Source organism: Cynocephalus volans, chromosome 16 (genome assembly GCF_027409185.1).
Source record: "Cynocephalus volans isolate mCynVol1 chromosome 16, mCynVol1.pri, whole genome shotgun sequence".
NCBI lineage: Eukaryota > Metazoa > Chordata > Mammalia > Dermoptera > Cynocephalidae > Cynocephalus > Cynocephalus volans.
In genome coordinates this window covers 56639512-56659025 of record NC_084475.1, presented here as the reverse complement: position 1 = coordinate 56659025, position 19514 = coordinate 56639512, and the positions used below count along the sequence as shown (strand labels likewise).

At 33.8% G+C, this 19514-nt stretch overlaps 1 protein-coding gene across 2 annotated transcripts in view; it reads left to right on the top strand.

The window, feature by feature from the left end:
• ZDHHC21 (zinc finger DHHC-type palmitoyltransferase 21) overlaps window positions 1-19514 on the top strand; it is a 58325-nt gene that overhangs the window by 21660 nt on the left and 17151 nt on the right. For both annotated transcript variants that reach the window (XM_063081170.1, XM_063081169.1), the window contains 2 exons: window positions 539-650; window positions 3657-3795. In XM_063081170.1, coding sequence (XP_062937240.1) covers window positions 539-650; window positions 3657-3795 — 251 coding nt within the window. The remainder of the gene's footprint in view (window positions 1-538; window positions 651-3656; window positions 3796-19514) is intronic.

Genomic DNA, 19514 nt, shown 5'->3' with positions numbered 1-19514 from the left:
ATTCCTAAACGAATTCATTGATATTAAGGAAATAAAATGGTTTAGGAAAAGAAGGGGTGTGTGTGTGTGCACCATTTCTGTTTTTTTATTTAGTTATAGGATTGATTTTATTTTATTAATCTATTGAAACCAGGATTCAGCATTATTTCTTCTTTAGAGCCTTTAGATAATAAAATTTTCAGAAATTTTGTTTAAATGAAATTTCATTATACTACAGTAGTTTGGTTGGATTTTATGTATATTCTAGCAATATGTCCAAAACCCAAATAAATTGTTTTCTATTCTTGACTTTGACTACAAAAATGGTGTCTTATTTTTATAGTGTTTAAAATTAGAAACATACAAAATAAGACATACTCATACATAGACTAGCTCGGCAACATTTATGGCAAACATGTTTATGCTGGAGGCTTAGAAGAAGAAAAATCTCTTTGGGATGTATACCGAAGAGTTCCTATAAGATCTTCTAAACAGTTGTTGCTAAATTTCAACATTACTCATTTGCCTTCATTAAATGGATTTTCATTTTCTTCTCTAGAAAGGGAGTTTTGGGAATTATGTAACAAATGTAATTTGATGAGACCAAAACGTTCCCATCACTGCAGCCGCTGTGGCCACTGTGTGAGGAGAATGGATCATCACTGTCCTTGGTAAGAAAAGAATAATTCACTTTAGAAAAAAAAAAGAAAAGAAAAAGGCAGTAAAAAATAAATCTTAGAACTTAGCAAGTTTAAACAAAAGTTATACCATTAAAAAAAATCTTTTATTAAGGTTATCTTTATTTGATCCTGTAGTTCTGTCAACCCCCAAAGTCATTTTTCCAGAGATTTTATCTTTTCTAACAGGGAAATATTTGAGCAGGGAACTAAGAATTAACATGCACCCCATTATACAGTAGGACTAAGAGGCTTATACTAAATTGGCAATGTATGTAAAGCATTTAATATAGTATCTGACACATAGGAAGTACAGTATTGTACAGTTGTAGCTGTTATTTCTAGCTGTAAGAAAACATACACATCCCATTGTATTCCTCTTTCCATTTGTTTAATTAAAGTGTAACACATTTCAGATACTCTGATAACCTTACCCTTCTTACCCTCAATCCTTTTTAAGTATTATGTATTGGATATAGGAATTAACATTGCATACATGTTGGATATGTATAAGTGGTAACTAGCTGATTCTGTTGAACTGCCAACATTTTTGGTCAATAGGGGGCTCTCTCGTAATATTTAAAGAACATGTTCAGTTGAGAAATAGTGTTTTTGGAAACAAATGCTATGAAAATTCTGTATTGTGTCTCATTTCAAAGCTGTCACAAAAATCTGTGAACAAGATATTGTATTTAATTCTGTTTTCCTGTATGGATCTCTGTATAAATATTTAAACTGGTATAGTGTAGCACTTTATAAATATATCTGTGAACAGATATATTTATGTCTGTATACACGTGCAAGCATATATACAAAGTTAACTATGTAACAGTCTTCTTAAATTTATAACTGCATTTATCTAAAGTTGACTCGTGAGTAGAATTTAGCTTTGCTTAGTAATTAATGCTCATCAGTGTAGAGTTTCCCTTATTTTTGATAACTTATTTTGATAGAACAGCTAATTAGCAAACTTTTAGTAGAAATTTGGTTTTAACTATAAACTGATTATTTAAATAGAAAGCAATTTCTTGAGATTAGGAAAGAAAAGGACATTCAGGTGAAAACACTTTGTTACTATGTAAAAATTTTTAAAATAGTTTAAGTCCATCAACAAGATAATCTAGTGTGTGACATATAGTTTGGGTCCAAAAAATGTGCCTCAAATGTAAACAGATTAATTCCCAAGTAGTTTTCTAAACCTCAGTGATCTGTTTGTAGTCACAATAGTAAGAGAGTGAAACAGGTGAAACATATTCAGGTCAGTGGTAATTACCCTGAAAACTTAATAGTAGTGGTTCTGATTAACTAAAAGTATAAATGTTCATGGTACAATTGGATATTGATTCTTCCTTTCAAAAGAATTAATAGTTTAAGATTTTTAAAAAACCCAATCAACTAGGAAATGTTTTTGTAGAGATTAGTAATATTTGTTTATTTTTAAGGGATAAATACTAACTAACTTATTGGTGACCAAATAAAATGCTATTTAACCTAAATTCGAACATTGGGGTGATTTCTCTGTTTCTAGGCCTCTTGCTTCCACAGTATTAGTCAGCTTCTCAGAATATTGGTAGGAGGGAAAGGGGAAAAGATTGGAGGATCAGAAAGAAGAGTAGACCAGGGACCTATATAGATTTAGGAATTTTCCTGATTGAATTCCCTAATAGTATACCGATGAGATGTTCAGAGAGTGAGAGAAATATACAGTGTAAATTGGAAGCAAGGAGAATTTTTGATGTTTTCAAAAATTGCATTATCTTAATTTTTTCTTTTTCGTTTCATTTCTCAATTTTATTTATATTTATTTTTGTGGGATACAGTGTGTTGTTTCAATACATGCTTATACTGCACAAAAAAACTGCATTATCTTAACTGCCTAACAGCTTTTGATTTGGAGGTCAATTCTCCAATTGCCTCAAGGTTTTCTATATTTCTGGCTTTGATCATTCTTTCTATGTAGTAGTTTAAATGTTACAAAAAGAACCCTTATATATAGGTTGAGTACATCAGTGCTTCTTAAAGCTCTCTGGTTAAGAAGAATGCAGTGATCATAGCAGTTGTTTTTCAGATTTCTTGGGGACAGGAAGGATATAGGACAAGCATAAGTCATCTTTCAAATAAGAGCAGTTAAAGAACATTTTTGAGTGCATACATAAGCACACTTCTCTTATAGCCCTGCTTGCAAATAACAAAAAAGTTAGGAATGGAACCTGTTCTAATTATTTTTTTTTCAGTGCCAGTATAATGCTATTTTGAAATAAAAGATTAGTGCAAGGCAATTTGTACTTTTGAACTTGGGTTTTCTGCTAGAATTCTAAAATACTTTGAAAATTTGGGTACAATGAATAAATTTGGAACAATAAAATATTTGGCTTAAATTAGCCTGGGAAATTTTGGGATTATAACATTAATCTTTTTCCTAGTTAAGGCTTACAGTTGTATTGATGGAAGTGTAGCTCTGAGTATTTGAAAATAGTTTTGCATAGATTTTATTTTCAGCAACCAGGGCTAGATTTTTAAAGTAAGAAAAATTGAGAATACTTAGCAGTTATATCAGTGGCAAGTTTTAACTATTGCTCTCCACAGCTAGAATGCTGTAATGAAAGAACAATACATAGAAGAAAGTTCTTGTTCTCTTGGCCTCTGCCTCATCTAACTGTACATCCTCTGGCCAGTGGCTTAAGTTCATTGTTCCTGTTTGCGTATCAGTGAAACAAGGAGACTCCTGTCTGCTCTTCCTGCCTCATTGGGTTGTTGGGAGTTGAAGGGTGATCATACACATGGACTCCCTTTGTAAAGTGGAACCTGCTTTACAAATGTAAGAAGGTATATTTATATATTCGTACAGTTTACTTTTAGGTTCGAGTGGCTGTAGCATATCTCCATGAAGTTAAGCATATATAAAGTTATTAGAGTTTATTTTTAGTCTTACTGATCCTGAAATGAACATCTTATTAAAGTTTAAAACATTGTGTTTTTTTTTTTATTTCTTTTCTTCAGGATTAACAATTGTGTTGGTGAAGATAATCATTGGCTTTTTCTACAGTTGTGTTTCTACACTGAACTTCTTACTTGCTACGCACTGATGTTTTCTTTCTGCCACTATTATTATTTTCTTCCACTAAAAAAGCGTAATTTGGTAAGAAATGTTTATATTTACTAACGTGAGAGCAGCTGTAGTGTACAGTTGTTAACATGTAGTTCCTTTAAGTGCAGAAGATTGAAAACAAAAACAAAAACCCCCAAATTGGTGAATTTTGAAATATATTGGGATTGAGAAAGTAGATTCTCTTCTGACATTCCCTTTTAACCAAATCCGTTTATGATTATTTATTAATATTGAGTGGCTTTCATTAGAAAGCAAAATATTAGACCTTTCAATATTTGTGTCTTAGTTAAAAAAAATCTAAAATTATGAAAAACGAAGGGAAAAATATTAACTTTCTTGTTCTTTTTCAGGAATAAAAACATAGATTTTGTTTAATTTTTAAGGATTTGCAAAGGGACAGTTAAGTTCTTGAGAAAAAAGGACTTTTTCACCTCTGACTTTTAACAGTAATGATAAGATGAATTTGCAGGGTGCTGTAAAAAGTTATCCTCATACATATACCACTGGAGGTGGTGCTTTCCCCATTGTAGTAGATGTTAAGACTTTCCAGAATGGCGATGGTGGTAGTGGTGATGATAGCAGCAAGTAGAGTTTTGGATTCCTTGGCTGTATGTTCACACTGTGCTATTGGCATCTCATTTTAATTCTTACTTTATTTTATTATTATTATTTTTGTTGGCTGGTACAGGGATCCAAACCCCTTGACCTTGGTATTTTATAACACCATGCTCTAATCAGCAGAGCTAACTGGCCAGCCCATAATTCTCACTTCAGTGCTTACAACAACCATGTGAGGTGGGTATGATTCTTCTCTCCTCCCGCCCCATTTTTATAAATGGGGAAACAGAGACTAATAGAGGTTAAATAACGTATTGAAGGCACAAAGCTAGGAAGTGATTATTCAGCTGGTTTTAGTTGTAGAGCTGGTTTGAACCTTGGTCTTGTGAGTTTTTCGACGGTTATTCTTCCCATTTATTTGGACTTGTACTGTGTTTTCTAAAATACCGTTTGTGTCTGTCTGTGTGTGTGTGTGTGTGTGTGTGTGTGTGTGTGTGTGTGTGTGTGAGTGAGAGAGAGAGAGAGAGAGAGAGAGAAACAGAGATGGGGAGCATGTAAGCATGTGTGTTAGAGTGCAAGGTACAGAGAGAGCGCGCGAAGAAAGAATAAAACCCCTGATGGAGGAGGGAAATTTTCCTTTCCTATTTATACCAGTTTATACTGTTTAAATCTTTTATATTAAAAACAATAACAAGTTCCATGGAGGTACATTCAGTTAAATTTCGGAATAAGGGAATCTTTTCAGTATACATGATCTTTTAAATAATTGAAAAGTATATTTGCTGTTGTTACTTGACTGTATATATTACTGGGGTCTTGTGATTATGCTTATTAAATATAGCCTGAGCAATTAAAATTAGATAGCAGTAACTGAAAAGAGATCAAAAGGGAGAATTTTAAATATAGGTGGTTGACATTTTCACACTGAGACTATAGTACATGCTAATACTACAGTTTTAGAAATGTTTCATCTTATTTATAGATTAATTTCTGATATAACTGGTATTATAGCTAGAATATTTACAAGATTGTGCGTATTTTCCAGAGTAACATGTTTCAGATAATTGAGTCTGATAAGAAAAGCATTAAAATGAAATTACTCAGTAGGATTAAGGTTATAACTTCTTAAAAAAGTGAGAGAGAGAAAATCTACTGATATTAATAGAAAACCAATAGAAGCTCTCTAAGAGGGAATGCATTATAGTGTAGTGCAGAGATTGGCACACTGTGGGCCTTGGGTTAAATTTGGCCTTCCACCTGTTTTTGTTAATAAAGTTTTACTGGAGAACAGCTACTTTCATTTGTTTCCATATTGTCTGTGGCTGTTTTTATGCTACAACCACAGATTTAAGTAGTTGTGATGGAGACTGTATGGTCTGCAAAACCTAAAATATGAACTTTCTAGCTCTTTACATTAAGTGTGCAAACCACTGGTAGTGGAAAGATCTTTACTTTGTAAACAAACACCTAGTATCAAAGCTTGGCTTTTCTTATTACAATTATAATTTTTCACACATTGTTTAACCTCTTTGAGTTGTAATTTCTTCTTCTGAAAAATGTAAATAATAATGAGATTGAATGAGATAGTATATATAAAATATAGACATTCAATTTATGTTACATTTGATATTAGTGAACTCTCTCAGAAGGAGGGAATAATTTTTCATTGGCCTATTAATTTTTATGAAAATCTTAGACAATTTAACAGTATTACTGGGAGACTGATGGCAGATTAAGGACATTACAATAATCAAGTAAGGATGAATAATACAGTTGACCCTTGGGTAAGGCAGGGGTTGGAGTGCTGACCCCCTTGCACAGTCAAAAATTCATGTATAACTTTGACTTCCTCAAAACTTAACTACTACTGAAGTACACTGCTGCTTTCCCCTGGGCTGCAGATGTGTGGCACTGGGTGTCTCAGCCCTTCTGGCAGGAGAGGGGCATGTTGTTACTTAAGTAGTAGTTAAGTAGTTAAGTAGGCCTACTAATAGCCTACTGTTACGTAGATTACGTAACTATTTGGTTAGGCATAACATGCCTAACCAAAAATTTTCCAGTATGTTTATTGAAAAAAATCTGCATATATGTGGACCTGTGCTCTTCAAACCTGTGTTGTTCAAGGGTTTACTGTACTTAACTGAAAGATTAAGACATTTGAAGTTACAAACTGATTTTCCTCTCCAAATGAAAGGTAGGAACTCTAGTGAAATTAATATATATATTTACACACATACTGAATGTTGAAAAAAGACCAGCAGTATAGTAAAAGTTTATTAAGAGATTAAAAATACTAGGAAGAAAATATATGAAAAGTGAGTACAAGTTGGGTTTTAGAATGTCAAACTAGATTTTTTTCTAGAGCAGTTATCGTAGAAGCAATGCAGGTATTTTTTAACAATCATGCTATGTTAGTCAACAGTATGACCAAATGAAAATCAAATAATTAATTAAATCACATTGGTTATAGTAAGACTACTTTGGTAATAAGCAGCAAATTATAAATAATTCTAGGGATCTGACAGTTATTTATGTCTAGTAGTGCTGAGCAGGAATTGTTCTCTTAGCCTGTTAAGTCTTACAATACCTTTGTTGTATTAAGTGAGATTACTGTTGTGTTAGAGGTAATGAAATAGAAACTTAAAGAGGTGATGTTATGAGATCTCCCAGATCATTTTGCATCCTAGCGAGGAATCCAGTACTTTCTGATCTTGTTTATAATATATTCTCTGAATGAATAAAATGATTCATATACATTATCAAGTTAGATATATGGAGAGGAGAGCTTTACCATGTTTTCCAGTATAATAAAAGACAATTTTGTTAGACAAATTTAAATACATAAAAATAGAATGTTATTAGCAGAGTTTCTAACCTACTTAAATTTACTAGAATGAAATTCTAGGATCAGAATTATAACTAAACTTGGAGAAAGTATTTTATAATTTATATATCCCCAAATACTCCAAGGATCTGAAGTAGAGGAATGTTCAATAGTCACTCAATATACATTGAAATAAATTCTAGTCATTTTATAGAGCTAGGTGCATACAAACTTAGAATTTTTATATATTCTTGGTGGCTTGACTCCTGTATCATTATAAAATACACCTCTTTATCTGTTGGACAGCTGATGTTTCATTGCTTGTTTTTTAACTAGTCTAATAATCTTTGTCTTTTAATTGAAATATTTAGTCCATTTTTATTTAGTGTAACTGGTATTCTGCCATCTTCCTATTTATTTTCTATTTGACCCATGTGTTTCTCCCCCCCCTTCTTTTTTGCCCTTTTCTTGCCTCTTTTGGAGTTTTTGATTTAAAAAATTTTTTCATATTTTCTCTCTGATGGCTTTTTTCTTATACTCTTCTTTTTATAGTTTTCCTAGAGGTGGTAATATTCATCCTTGATTTTTTTTCTGAAATCTAACATGTTGGTACTTACTATTGCCCACATAATAAGTGCCCTTAGAATACCCCTTATTATCATCATTTTTGGTATTGTAGGCTATAAAGTAGACATAAAACTGAATCACATAGCAAGATGATTGTATTAGTCTGTTTTGTGTTTCTATAACAGAAATACCTGACTGGGTGATTTATAAGGAAAAGAGGTTTATTTGGCTTACGATTCTGGGACAGTTGCATCTGGCACAGGCCTTAGCTGCTTCTACTCATGGCGGAAAGCGGCAGGCAGCCGATGGCAGGTACAAGCAGATCGCATGGTGAGAGAAAGCAAGAGAGAGAGAGAGAGAGGAGGTGCCAGGGTCTCTTCAAACAACCAGCTGTCGTGGGAACTAATAGAGCGAGAACCCACTCATTACTTCCCCCCCCCCCCCAGGGAGAGCATTAATCCATTCATGAGGGATCTGTCCCTATGACTCAATCAGTTTCCAACACTGCCACACTGGGGATCAGATTTCCACGTGAGTTTGGTGGGGACAACACATCCAAACTCCATCAATGATGTTGTTGTTTATACATTATGTATTATAATGCATATGTTACATATAGTCAATATCCATTTTGAGTTATTCACATATTTTTGCTTTTTCTAGCTTCATAAATTTCTAAGCCTCCTCTGGGATTATTTTTTTCTGCTTTTTAGTACAAGTCTGCTGGAACAAATTCTCCCAGTTTTGGGTCATCTGAAAATGTCTTTATTTCTTCTTCATTTTTGAGGGATTTATTACTTAGCACAGAAGTATATGTTGTAGTTTCAGTTTTTAAAAGATGTTATTCTGTTGTATGGTGGTTTTCATCATTTCTTTTGTAGAGTCAGTTGTTGGTCTTATGTTATTCCATTGGAATAATGTATGTCTTTTCTCTGGCTGCTTTTATGTTTTTTTTTGTTTTTGTTTTTGTATTTTAGCAGTTATTCTGTGATTCTCTGCTGTGTGTTGGTGTTTTCTTTGCATTTTTTTTGTTGGAGAGTTTATATAACTTATTGAATCTGTGGCCTGATAACGTTCTTAAGTTATGGAAATTTCTTGGTCTGTTTCACTTCAAGTATTGCTTCTGCCCAACTCTTGCAGTTCTGGGATTCTGATTATATGTACTTAGGTCTCACTGTGCTGCGTATCTTTTGCATTCTTTTCCTTCTTTTTCTTTTTTTCCCCCTTTGTGCTTCTATTTTCTACTGATCTATCTTCCGGTTTATTAATCAGCTCTTCTGCTCTGTCTAATCTACTGTTAAACCTTTCAACTGAGTTATTTATTCAGTTATTTTTCACTTTTAGAACTTCCAGTTGATGGTTTTTTTGGTTTTTTTTTTTTTTTCCTCATAAATCACTTCTCTGGTGAAATTCTGTATTTTGTCATCTATTTTCTTGAACATTTTAATAAAGTTTTTTTTAATGTCTGTGTCTGATAACTTCAATTTTGAGGTCTCTTTATGGGTCTGTTTCTGTTGACTTTTTTTCTGTCTCTTAGTTTCTACATATTTGGTCATTTCTTCTGACATGCCTGATAAATTTTTATTGGATACTAGGCATTTTGTATGACAAATTGTAAAAGATTGATATTTTCTTTCTTCAAATATGATTTACTCTGATTTTTGAACAGGATGTAAGATAAGTCTCATCTTGATCCAGTAGGAGTTTGTATAACAAGTACTTCTAATGTTAAATAACAGAACATTGGTTTTAATATAGAAGTTTCATGGGAGATGACATTTATTACATTTATTGATATTTCATAAGGATTTATGATTGCTGGATTTGCTTTGTTTCAGTTTTCCTTTGCTCCTGTGTTGTAGTCCTGTAGGGGTCTCAGCTGAAAAACCAAGGTATTTATTGTGGATTGTGCCCTCCAGTTGTTGTTTTCCTAGTCCTGTGAGATTGCCGGGTGCTCTGAGCCCCCATTTCTACTTGGGTTTTTATACAGTTCTACTTATGAATTGGCAAGTACCTTAAGGTAAGAAGTAGTGCAGAATGTAGGGCCCACCTTAATGTATTTCTACTCTCTCTTGGATCTTGGCTTTTTAAGTTCTGGATAGTTTGGCTACTTTCCAGTGTCTTCAAACAGCTGTTTATTTATTAACTAATTGGATTTTATCCAGCTTTTAGTAGTGTTCTTGGTAGGAGGATTGGTTTCATACGAACTATTCCCTTATAGGTGTCAATGGCAATAGCATTTGGTTTAAAAAATTCTTCCCAGGAGATTCAAATCACTTCTTCATAATTGCACAGCTCCAGGAGGCAGCACTCACATTATAGTGTATGTAAAGGGTATCCTGTGGAATTGTGCAGTGCAAACTTCCTGTGGCCATAAGGTTTAAGAACTGCTATGCTGTAGGGAACGACACTTAGGTGGACTTCATAGGTGAGGTAGAGATTAACCAAATGGAAAGATGAAGGAAGGCATTGCTAGACAAAAGAATGATAAAATCCTTGAGGCAGTAATTGAAATATTTGGTTTTAAGGTCAAATCTGTTATGCTACCAACTGTATAACAAATTTTTCTAAGGCTGAATAATAGAATATTGTTTTTACTATAGCAGTTCTTTTGAAAATGACATATATTGTTTTTTTTAATGAAGCTAGAAAAAATTTACCAATAATGTCAGTACAAAAGTCACTATTATCACCATTGTCATTTTTAAAAACATTTAACAGTTCTTCAAACTATCCTGCCCCATCAATGTTTTATTGTAAGTCCTTCCTGTGTCCTCCTTTTTTTTTCTTTAAAACAAGCAAAAAACTATCTCCAGCTCTTGATTATGTGTGTAAGCCTGGCCAGATAGTGTCAGAAACCTCGTCCATTCACCTTGTTACCCTTTCTATTATTTGAGATATGGAATAAAGATCCCCTAAGTTTCTGTCTTTGGAGATTGTGTTAATGATTATTGTGCATATTTCCTTTGGGAATAATGATGCAATTAAAGTATGCCATGGACTTTGCCCCTGTATTCTCTGTCAGCGAGACTGAAGTGAAAGCTTTAGACTGCATTTTCTTTATATCATTTCAGCTAGATAGATGGCAGCATAGTATCTTTTCTAGCCCATCTTTAAATTCCAAAGCTGAGTGCTATGCTTTTTCTCTGGGCCAGAAAAGAAAGTGTTAACTTTCCTGTTTGTTTCCTTTTTTTTTTTTTCTTTTTTCTTTCTTTTTTTTAATGTGAAAGTGTTTATTCATTAATCAAAAGAAAAAAAATGGGTTGCCTTTTCACCATTGTTGTAATGGCATTTAACCTGTATTCAATAGAAACTGGTGCATTATCATTATGCTCATGGGAAAGAGAGTTGAGAAAAAGCAGGTTGTTCACAAATTCTGGGAAATGAACACATTGGGAGCCTGATTTTCTTCTACTTCTCTCTTACCCTTGCTTTCTGTTTGCAGGAGAGCTTCTTCTGAGCTAAATTATTTTAATTTTTTTGCAATTGCCTCATTGTTTTTTAAAATAACTTAATGCTTTTTAGATTTCTTCCTAATCTTTACTTCTAAAATATCTTCCTATCCTGGACGTTCAAAGAATTATGTTTTTACTATGTGAAGTTTTGACAAAATATTTGAATATATCCTTTGTTAAGGGAAGGAAGTAGTAGGAGGTGTAAGAGATAAGGGATTTATGGTTTGTCATGAATCAGTGCCTAAATTTAGGGTTCATTTTTTAAGCTGTAGATACTAATTTACATTCTAAGTCTTATACTAAAGAAGGCCTATGTAACTAAAAAGAATTAGTATTTACTTTTTAGTTAGTGTAGAAGAAAATGCATATCTTAGAAAAATTGCAGTTTCTTTCTGTATAAGTGGGGATAAATTAAGCATTTTTTGTTAGAATCACAAAATCAGTAAAGGTTATAAGCTTTGAGATGTTTGGAGAAGTTTTTCAGATATTGGAGATTAAATTAGTTTGACCATCATTTACATTTATTATGCTAGTATAATGTTTAATTTTACCCCTCTTGAAACTAATGTCTTTAGGTAGTTATTGTGATGAAATCATTGTAAAGATTTAAAAACCTGTAGATTGATTTGTCAATTTAAAAGAATAAAATAGATGGATATTGAAGAAAATGAACTTTCATCTTTGACTAAGGTCCATATTTGACTATTTCAGATAGTTATTTTAAATGTATATAGGCAAATGCCTAGTCATTTGGTATATTATTAAATTATAATAATGTATTTCATTTTACTGCATACTGGTTGTTTACCAAAACCAATACTAGAAATTATAGCTTTTTAATTAAATATGAAGAAAGGTATTACTATATTTAAAGACTATACTTTCTTAAATTTATTATATGCTGGTGTATGAATATTTGTCATATATTTTCATGATTTATATTATTCTGAATTTGTGTACTACTTGGATTAGTGGAAAACATTTAATCATTTGAAATTTCCCTGAAAGGATAAGTAGCATGATTGCCATTTCGTGGGTAAGGGGACTGAAATTCAGAAAGGCTCAATAACTTGCTCAGTCACAGAATAACCACTTAGCAGAAGTGTGATTTGGGCCCATTTCTGTCTGTCCCTAAGTCATAATCTTGCAATTACTATATGCTGTCCAAGCTCCTATTCTACTTTTTGCATTTTTCTCTTAAGAAATTTTTTAGCAATATTGTTGTAGCATTGGTTTTTTAAAAATTTTAAATACAGGTTATAAAGCATCACAAAATCTGCTCTTCTGAGAAAGCTCAGTGAACCTCCTAGTAGGTAAATTCAGACTTTGCTGTTTTCATTTTTTATTGAGGCAACGCAACCCATTTTTAGTCATTTCTCTAATATAAAGACTGTCAAATACATCTTATAAAGGCATCATAGTAGGTTAAAAATATTTGTAAAAATATGTATCTGCTGGATATCAGGTAGGTAATACTTACTCTTTCTCTACGTGAGGAAATACAGATTTTTTTAAAAAATAGTTTGTGGCTATTAGTGTCAGATTATGCAGCTGGTCATTTGTGGCATTACCACTTTAGTTCTAAAGTTACATCTTTTGAATTGTTTTTAGATGAAATAGATTCAGGTAATTTGCAGTAATTTTATACTTATTTTTATGTGAAGGGCAAAAACTAAAATAGTAACTTTTTAAGGCTATGAGAGCAGGGGGTGACAGAAGGAGAAGAGGGGAGAGAATTTCAATAGAGGACATGTTGCCAGTCTTCAGAAGAGGAAAATAAATAGTGTTTAGCAGATGAGCCAACTCTTCTACTAGGAAGATACATTATTATTATTCCAGTTGGCTGATGTCTAACAGTGCTGCTAGGGATTGGATGTCAGATAGAACTGGGCCACAGAATTATTCGCTAGCCTTTTGCCTAACAGAGAATAGAAATAGCCAGAAGACTTGGTTGCAGATAGCTTTGAATATTGTCAAATCTGTTCGTAATTTATTTTATTCTTTTCATATAATCAGTTTTAAAGTAGCCCAAGTACTTATGATATTTTAAAAATGTATTTAGGCTTTTTAAAATAACCTTTGTTTTCTTAATATCTATAAGGTCATTTATTTATTATGGTCACTGAAGAATGGATAAAGTTGCTGACATACATATTTAGCTTTTTGGGTTTTTGGCAAGAGTAGTAAAGAATAGCCAAGAGTAGTGTGGAATTAAGATCAATATGAAATGAAAAAAAATTTTTAATGTATGTCAGTATGAAAGCAATTTGGCCTTTTTTCCAGGTATTCTGAAATGGTAGTATTGATGTTGTCCCTTGGTAACTTTTTTTGGTTTGAAAGGAATAATTTCAGATATACAGTTTATATTTGTAAAGAAATAAGAATATTATTTTAACAACCGTCAATTCTGTTTGTCAGCGTATTTCTATGCTTTTCGTGACAGTTGGAATATGGAAACCTTATAATAAATTTTGACATTGACTTGCAATACCAGGTTAACCGAATATATGTCCTCATTAAATGTGTTTATATAGCCAATTAATTATAAATATTATAGCATTTAGCATAGAAGATTTAGCAGTTTTTACTTCTCTGTAAGACTGTTTTAGCCACTTTGAGTTTAAATGGTTAAAACCTGGCAGCAGTTTTATTGTCTCACTCTACTTTTGCCAAACACTGTAGTACTGTATTAAATGGCAAATGTAGTAAGAAGATATATTATCCTGTTTTCCTATTGAATTGCTCCAACTTTTCAAGAATTTTTACTGCTGAAATATGGTAAAGCAGACAAAATAATTTTTTCTGTAATATTTTACCCTCAGTCATGAACCTGGCAGTGAAACTCGCTCCGTAAGACAGTTGCATACATATCTGTACCAAAGTTTAATGGATAATTCTGAGCACTCAATAATAGCTGTAATTTCCATTAGAATGTAGTTAAGACTGAAAAAGTGCATTTTACCCGGGCAGTGGTGGTGTGGGGGAGAGGATGTACAGAATAAGCCTGTAACTTCTTTACCTCTATTTTGGGATACAATAAACTTAAGCTAAGACCCATTCTAAAAAGTGCTGATAACCAGATAAAATAGGACTTTATTTTAGGATTAAATTAAAATTATTTTAATGCAAGAGTAATTGCTACATGAACCTACCTCCAGAGTATGAAGTTACTTAGTCATTTTGAAAATTCATATTTCTATACTTAAGAAATTTCAGATGTGATTTAAGCTATTTCCATTTTTGAACAATAGAGAAAATTCAGATCACTTAGCAATGGTACAGTGGTTCTCAGTGGAGATGCGAGTGACTGCCCCATAGGGGAAATTTGGTAATGTCTGGAGACATTTTTGATTGTTACAACTGGAGGAGTTCTATTGGCACACAGTGGGTGGAGGCCAGCAATGCTGCTAAATATCCTACAGTGTATAAGACAGTCTCCTACAACAAAGAATTATCCAGACCAAAGTGTCGATAGTGCTGAGGCTGAAAAACCCTTCAGTAGGAGCAAGATCACAAATGCATCATATACTGTTACTTTTCAGATCAGCCTCATAAGAACACTGAAGACTACTTATAAGCAATAGTTTATAAATAAAAAGTGCTTCATACCGATTGATAGAAAAACTTATTTTTTATGTGTAATTTTTTTGTAAAGCATAGTTTATTTTTAAAAATTGAAGAACGTTCAGTTAGTCATTTAATAAATATTACTGAGTGCTAACTGTGTGCACTGGTTCCTCTTCTAGTCTCTGAGGATGTGGTGGTGAACAAAACAAAGTTTTTGCATTTAAGAAGCTTCCATTCCAATTAGAAGGAGGAGACAGGCAATAAACAAATATATGGTTAATAAGATAAGTATTATGAAGTATAATACAGCAGGGTACAGGGATGGAGAGTGATAATTGATGATGTAGTCAGGGAAGGTCTTTCTCATAGTGAGACTTGAGCAGAGACCTGAGACTCAAGGAAGTCACCGTTATTAGAGGAAGAGCATTCCAAGGAGAGCAAAGAACCAATGCCAAGATGCTGAGATGGGAGCATGCTTGACATTTTTGGGGAACAGTAGGGAGATCTGTACGTCTTGAGTCGAGTGAGTTAGGGGGAGAATAGTAAGATGAATTTGAGAGCAGTGAATTTGAGGGCTGTGATTGGAGGTGGAGATTTTGTTTTGTTAGGATATTTAGTGGTTGGGACTTTGGAAGCTACTGGAGGGTTTTGAGCAATTACACAATCTCATTTACATTTTAGAAAGGAAACATTCTATGAAGAATAAGCTGAGGGGCAAGGACTACAGCAGGAAGACAGTTTCTAGGCTATTAGAATATAGTGCAAACATGAGATGATTATGGTAGTGGTGGAAGTGTTGAGAGTGGTCCATTATAGTTTGAAGAGCTTATAGGATTTGGTGATGATTTGGATGTCGGGTATGAGATAGAAGGTGAAAAGTCAAAGATCATTCCAAGGTTTCAGGGCTTGAACAGCTGGAAGAGTGGAGATATCATTTACTGAGATGGGGAAGCCTGAGGGAAGGGTAGGTTTTAGAAGTTAAAGATTTTGGTTTTACACGTTTACTTTGAGTGCCTAATTTGACATCCAAGAAAAGATGTTAACTAGGCAGTTTGATATAGGAATCTGGGTTTCAGTGGAGTGGTCTAAGCTAGATATATAAATTTGGGAGCTTTCAGCATAAAGATAGTATTTAAAGCCATGGAACCTGATTAGAGATTTCCTGATTGGAGATTAGGATGGGAGATAAGATTATAAGAAGAAATGAGTTCAGGGAATTCACAGACCAGGTTTTGGAAGAATTATTTGCTAGATCATAAGTAGCCAAATCTGACCCTTGGCTTATTTTCCTTTGGCTTGCATCAAAAGGTGGCACCCCCAACTACTGCCTAATTTTGTAATATCTTTGAAATTTTAAACGATATCATTCCCAAAGATTGCCAGATAGGAGTATAGGAATATTTTATGTTAAGTGCCCCTCTTCTCTGCTGGTTTGTGTGAGGACATGTGTGTCTGTGTACATGTTGCCTATGTGTTTCTTTTTCTGTTTGTCTCTGCTATACTACATGTATGTAACAGTCTTTATAGGTAGTACTCTCTGTGTCTCACATGTTGTGGGGGGGAGACTCTGTTCTTTTGCCCAGCTTTCTTCTTCATTTTCACTCATCCATTCAATAAGTATTTATAGATTACCTGATTTCATCTAGAGCCCATTTTAGGCTCCAGGGACTCATCGTTGAACAAGACAGGCAAAAGTCCCCATTTTCAAGAAACTTACATACTGCTAAGAGAGGCAGATAGTAAATAAAGAAAAAAATAAATATCAGATGGAGATAAAGTACTATGGAAAAAATAAAATAGGGCAAGGATATAGAGGATGCTGGGATTTTCTGTAGTTTGGTCAAGGAAAAAGTCTCTGATTAGGTGATATTTAGGCAGAGACCTGAAGAAAGGGAGGTAGTAAACAGTGGATAACTGGAGAAAGAGTTTTCTGGGAAGAACAAGTGCAGCAGCCCTAATGTGAGAGTTTGCTAGGTATATTTAAGAAGTAGGAAGGAGATCAACATGGTTGGGTCAGACTGAGCCTGGAAGAAAGGAAAGTGGTAGGTGAAGTCAGAGAGCCAGTCTGACTCTTCCCTTGTCTTTTCTTCCCTCGTCACTTATGTCCTTTCGTATTTCTTATTTGACATATTTTTGTCTCTTTTCACAGCCATATGTAACTATATTTTATACTTTATTATGTGTATTTTAAAAGAGGTCTGTTTCTATTCTAATATTAATAAAGTGTTTTTATATTTTACTATCACAACTTCCTTTTTTACTGTAATTTAATTTTTTTACCCTTTATATTTTAAAATATACGCATACAGAGGAGTGCACAAAAATAAAAAGATACAGCTCAGTGAATTATCCCAACATCTCTTCTGGTCAACAATTGTAAGACTTAATTATTATTATTTTTTTGCTACATTAAATGTTGTTAATTTTGGGCCGAGCCCGTGGCGCACTTGGTAGAGTGCTGCGCTGGCAGTGCGGCGACGCTCCCGCCACGGGTTCGGATCCTATATAGGACTGACCAGTGCACTCACTGGCTGAGTGCCGGTCACGAAAAAACGACAAAAAAAAAAAAAAAAATGTTGTTAATTTTCATTGCTATGACATTGCTATAAATATTTCTAGTATTTAATGTAAGACAGATTATCCATTCTGTTGATGGACATTCACATTGTTTCCAGTGTTTGGTTGTTACAGATAATGCCACCATAAGCAACCTTATTCACGTCTCTTGCTGTACATGTGCGTGTGTTTGACCTGCATATATAGCTAGAAGGGCTTGTGTTCAAAGGTTGTGTACATGTTCCCTTAGATACTGTTAAATGGTTTTCCAGAGTAATTGTACCAATTTATACTCCTGCCATATATAAACTTAGGTTGCTTCATAGCCTCACTAATACTTATTTATGTTTTTCTGGCTTTAGCCATTTTGGTGCATGTGAGTAGTACTTTATTGTGTTTTAATTTGCATTTCTCCAATGACTAATGTCCCCTTTTCATATATTTACTGGCCATGTGAATAGCGTCTTTGGTGAAGTGTGTTTATGTATTTTGCCCATTTGACTTTTTCTTGGTAATTGTCAGATGTTTTGGATTAGGGCCCTTTTCTGATTATGTGTTTTATAGAGGTCTTCCTCTACTTTATGGTTTTCCTTTTCAGTCTGTTTGGTATTTTTTGATGAATAGAAGTTTTTAATTTTAATGTACTTCAACTTATCAATATTTTCCTTTCTGAGCAGTGCTTTTTGGGGTTCAATTTAAGAAGCCTTTTTCTACCTTAGAATCATCAATGTAATCCTCCTATGTTGTCATCTAGGTACTATATTTTTCTGTCTTTCAAATTTCTGCCTCGAAGTGATTTTTCTGATTCTTGTGAGATAGGAGTCACAGTTTCATTTTTTCACAGGGTTCATGTTTTTCCAATTGATTTAGCATCTTTTATGGAACAGATAAATTCTTTTCCCTTTGCTCTGCAGTGCCATCTTTGTCACAAGTCAAGATCCATATATGTGTGTTTGTTTCTGGTTCTTCTCTTGTCCATTGGCCTATTTGTCTTTCCTTGTGGTTATACCACACTGTCATTGGAACTGCAGTTTTATGATAAATCTTGTTATTTAGTAGAGCAGTATTTTTCAACCTTTTAAAAATTATTATTGTCCTCATAAGGAGCCTTTTTAGACAATTCCATCCCCCTCCCCCCGAAGTTTAAATAATAAAGAGTAAGATTTTGTCAGATAGGATTGATTTGAGTAAGGCCACACACTATTGTAATAGCTAAGATTTTTTTCCTCCAAGAACTGGTTTTCTCTCTCTTAGGGACAAAACTGGCTCTGTTGAGAATGCATGCAGTCGAGCAGATACTCCCACTTTGTTCTTTTTGTTTGAGTGTTATACCATTCTTTGTATTTGTTTTTTCCTATGAAATTTAGAAACAGCTTAGCAATTTCTACAGCCAAAACAAAATAAAACAAAAAATTTTTGCCAGCAGAGTATGTACTGTTGGGGGGATCTTTTATTAGGATTGTGTTTATTCTATAGATCAGTTTGGATAGTTGGCATTTTACATTAATTTACAGATTCCTGGTCTACAAGCATAGTACAGCTTCAAGAAAATTGCTACAAGAAGTGAGAGATATGAGTAGTCTTACAATCATAAGTGAGTAGTTAAAACTTTTCCTGCAAAGAATATTCATAGGTTTATCAGTGAGTTCTACCTCTGTCAAACATAAAAGGAAACAATAATTTCAGTCTCATACAGACTCTTTCAGAGCATAGGAAAAGAGGGAACCCTCCTCAGCTCATTTTGTATGTGTAACATATCTTGGTTTTCTAATCTAATGGAGTTTGGATGTGCTGTCCCCTCCAAAACTCATGTGGAAATTTGATCCCCAATGTGGCAGTGTTGAAAACTGATTGAGTCATGGGGGTGGATCTCTCATGAATGGATTAATGCTCTCCCTGGCGGATGGGGGATTAATGAGTGAGTTCTCTCTTGGTTAGTTCCCACGAGAGCTTGTTGCTTAAAAAGACCCTGGCACCTTCTCTCTCTCTTGCTTCCTGTCGCCATGTGATCTGCTTGTACCCACCAGCTGCCTGCCAACTCTCCACCATGAGTAGAAGCAGCCTGAGGCCCATGCCAGATGCAGCTGTCCCAGAATTGTAAGCCAAATAAACCTCTTTCCATTATAAATCACCCAGTCTCAGGTATTTCTGTTATAGCAACACAAAACGGACTAAAAATTAGTCTATCAAGGATAATAAAAGAAAGTAAGAAAATTATAGAT